A 3,222-nucleotide genomic window follows, 5' to 3' on the forward strand; every position below is an offset into this window, starting at 1 on the left:
CTATCTATCTATCTATCTATCTATCTATCTATCTGTCTGTCTGTCTGTCTGTCTGTCTGTCTGTCTGTCTGTCTGTCTGTCTGTCTGTCTGACAACTAAATAATATATTAATAAATAAACCTTAACAAAAGTAAAAAAAAAAATGGAAAAAACTTTTATCCAACACTTTTTTGTGATAACATAACTTAACGGGACAGTTCACTTTCAATTTCAACAGCAACCTGTTGAAATTGAACCGTTTAAATAGCCTAGTAGCGAGGGACGTCACATCGCTGTCAAGTTTTTTTCATTGGCTCAGAACAACGTTGGTCAGAAACTCCTCTACTTCCCTTTTCAGCTGGGTGGTAAACTAGAATTTAGACTGAAAAACAAAATGTGAGAGCAAGACATGTCTGAAGTGTGGATATTAACCATTTATATTCTGCTCGAAATACAACATGCTTGGGCAGGTGAGTGAGAAATACATTTTAATTTGAAATTGTTCCTAGTTTTACTAGTTTTAGGAACAATTTATGTAGTTTTGGATATCCATGATTGCCATTTTTATGGCAGGCCATTTTGACATTTATTAGCTTGACTGAATATATATTCCAGATGTGTCAAATACATTTCTTCGTAGTCAAAATGAACATTTCCGATATCTAAAATAACATTCCTCCGATCTAAAATAAACATTTCAGATATCTGAAATGTAATTCTTACTAGGACAAATGACGTCACTATTGATGCAATGTATGGATACGTATGATTTGGCCATTTTGGAGCACCTCATCCAGGAAGTTGTTATTCCAGCTTCCTAACACCAACGTAATATTTGTCTCTCTGGACTTAATAAAATGGAGGCATAGTCACAACTTCTGCTTTTGACAGACTTTCTGAGGAAGCTTCTCGGGCAAGATGCTGTCTGTCTCAAATCCTGTGGCTGTGGATAAACTCATTTTCTTTACTTTCGATTCTGGCATTAGATTTTCACCAAGCGCCATTACTGCTTTTAGATCCATTTATTTCAGATAGGAGTAATGTAATTTCAGATATCTGAAAATAACTGTACAATACACATCATTGGAGGACAGTTAGATCATTTATACTTGTACGAATTACATTTCAAATATCTGAAATGTTTATTTTAGATAGGAGGAATATTATTAAAGATATCTGAAATACATATCCGGTAAATCAAATATATGTTAAAAACGCCACTTAAAATAAGTAAAGATTTGTAGATATCTGAAATGTAGTTCTTACTAGTACAAATTTGATTCCAGAGTACTTAAAATTTAATTGTACTGGTAGAAATGTAATTAGTTATATCTAAAATGCAATTCTGACAAGGAATATTGTAACTGTGACTAGGTCGAGTGCTTTAGTACTATGTATAATAGAAATGTGACTAGTCAGCCTGCCTATTATATGTTAAAATGGAGTCCCGTTATTCTTTTGAAAATTAGTCTAAATATTATTGTAAGTATCTAAAACCGCATTTTATTTTGACAATATTAAAATGTAGATATCTGAAAGTCCAATTTAACTAGTCATATAGCTGATATCTGTAATGACAGTTCTACTACTTAAAAATGTCAATACAGCCACTTTAAATTTAAAAAGAGTTTTAAGTTTCTCAAAGTTTATTCTTGCTAGTACAATCATATTTTTTGCATCCTGAAATTTAATTTTTTTATGTAGGATATATATATTTAAAGTTCTGACTAGTAGGAATGTATTTTTGATCAGGAATAATCTTATTTTACAGATCAACAAATTAAACAAAAAACAGGACAGCACTTTTAAGAAATGTCAAAACGTTCTGCCATACAGTGAACGTCTGCAAATTGCAACACTGGAAGAAAATACACAAGAAAAAATGTAACAGTGTCACAAGACATTTTTGTACTGTCATCAGAATCCTCTTATGTGTATGCCATCTCAAGTTATCTTAAATTGCTGTTCCTGCAACATTTTGAGGAATTTCCCAAAGCCTATATACCAAAATACTCAATGAAGTTTATTTATTGAAAAAAACTATTTTCTCAATAAATCAAAGAGATCCTGATAAAGGAATTTCACTTTGATTAAGCTGTATCATTAAATAGATAATGCCTACACTAACATTTATTCTATCAATGGAAAAAAATATTAAACTAGCAATAAACCAAAGAGTATTGTAGAACTATAAAACTCAGAGCACATTTAAAATAACCCCTCTTGATCATAATACAGCTCTTAATTTAGAAAATAATTCTTACATTTATTTTTGGTCAATATGTTAGCCTTAAAATAGGTCTATAACTGAAATCTAAGGCAGTGTTTTTCATCCCTGGTCCTCAAGGCACCCTGCCCTGCATGTTTTAGATGTTTCCCAGCTTCCACACACCTGTTATCAATTGATAGCAGATTATCAGGCTTTGCTGAATTGCAATCATCTGAAGCAGGTGTGCTGAAGCTCAGAAAGCAAGTAAAGCTGTAGGTGAAATCGTTTTGACTTTTTAGAAAAGGCAAAGAAGAATGAACAATCTAGGATTCACATGGAAAATAACATAATATAGTGTACTTTTTCTAGGTGTTTAATAATTTGCACAATTGCTCTTAAATTAACACATTCTCAGAGAATAAATTGTTTTATATATTAAAAATTATAAAGCTAAAAAATAGCTTCTCCATTATTAAAGTAATTAAAGTAAACCTGTACATGAAATTATTTTTTGTTTTTTATAAATTGTTTTTATAATGTTTTTTGTTGCTGGCATTCATACTGTATATACTGGTCTGATAACTTAGTATACTTTTCACTGGTTTTAGGTATATGTCTATTTTGAATTTATAGCCCCCTGGAGAAAACTCAGCTAGCCGCCACTGCAGATTCTCTATGGGGTTCAGGTCAGGAGATTTGGCAGGCCAATTGTTCACAGTGATACCATGGGTCAGTAAACCATTTTACCAGTGGTTTTGGCACTGTGAGGAGGTTCCAGGTCGTGCTGAAAAATGAAATCTTTATCTCCATACAGCTTTTCAGCATATGGAAGCATGAAGTGCTCCAAAATATCCTGATAGCTAGCTGCGTTGACCCCACCCTTGATAAAACGCAGTGGACCAACACCAGCAGCTTACATGGCACCCCAGACCATCACTGACTGTGGCTACTTGACTATGCACTTCTGGCATTTTGGCATTTCCTTCTCCCCAGTCTTCCTCCAGACTCTGGCACCTTGATTTCCAAATGACATG

At 33.2% G+C, this 3,222-nt stretch overlaps 1 protein-coding gene across 1 annotated transcript in view; it reads right to left on the reverse strand.

Annotated features, from left to right (window-relative positions):
• The window catches only part of LOC107104336 (H-2 class I histocompatibility antigen, Q9 alpha chain-like), a 16,416-nt gene extending 15,433 nt beyond the window's left edge, over positions 1–983 (reverse strand). Inside the window, exon 1 of the mRNA XM_015404322.1 lies at positions 974–983. Within this exon, the coding sequence (XP_015259808.1) occupies positions 974–983 (10 nt within the window). The remainder of the gene's footprint in view (positions 1–973) is intronic.
• Positions 984–3,222: the final 2,239 nt, after the last annotated feature.

Source organism: Cyprinodon variegatus, unplaced genomic scaffold (assembly GCF_000732505.1).
Source record: "Cyprinodon variegatus isolate N-32 unplaced genomic scaffold, C_variegatus-1.0 Scaffold1697, whole genome shotgun sequence".
Taxonomy (NCBI): domain Eukaryota; kingdom Metazoa; phylum Chordata; class Actinopteri; order Cyprinodontiformes; family Cyprinodontidae; genus Cyprinodon; species Cyprinodon variegatus.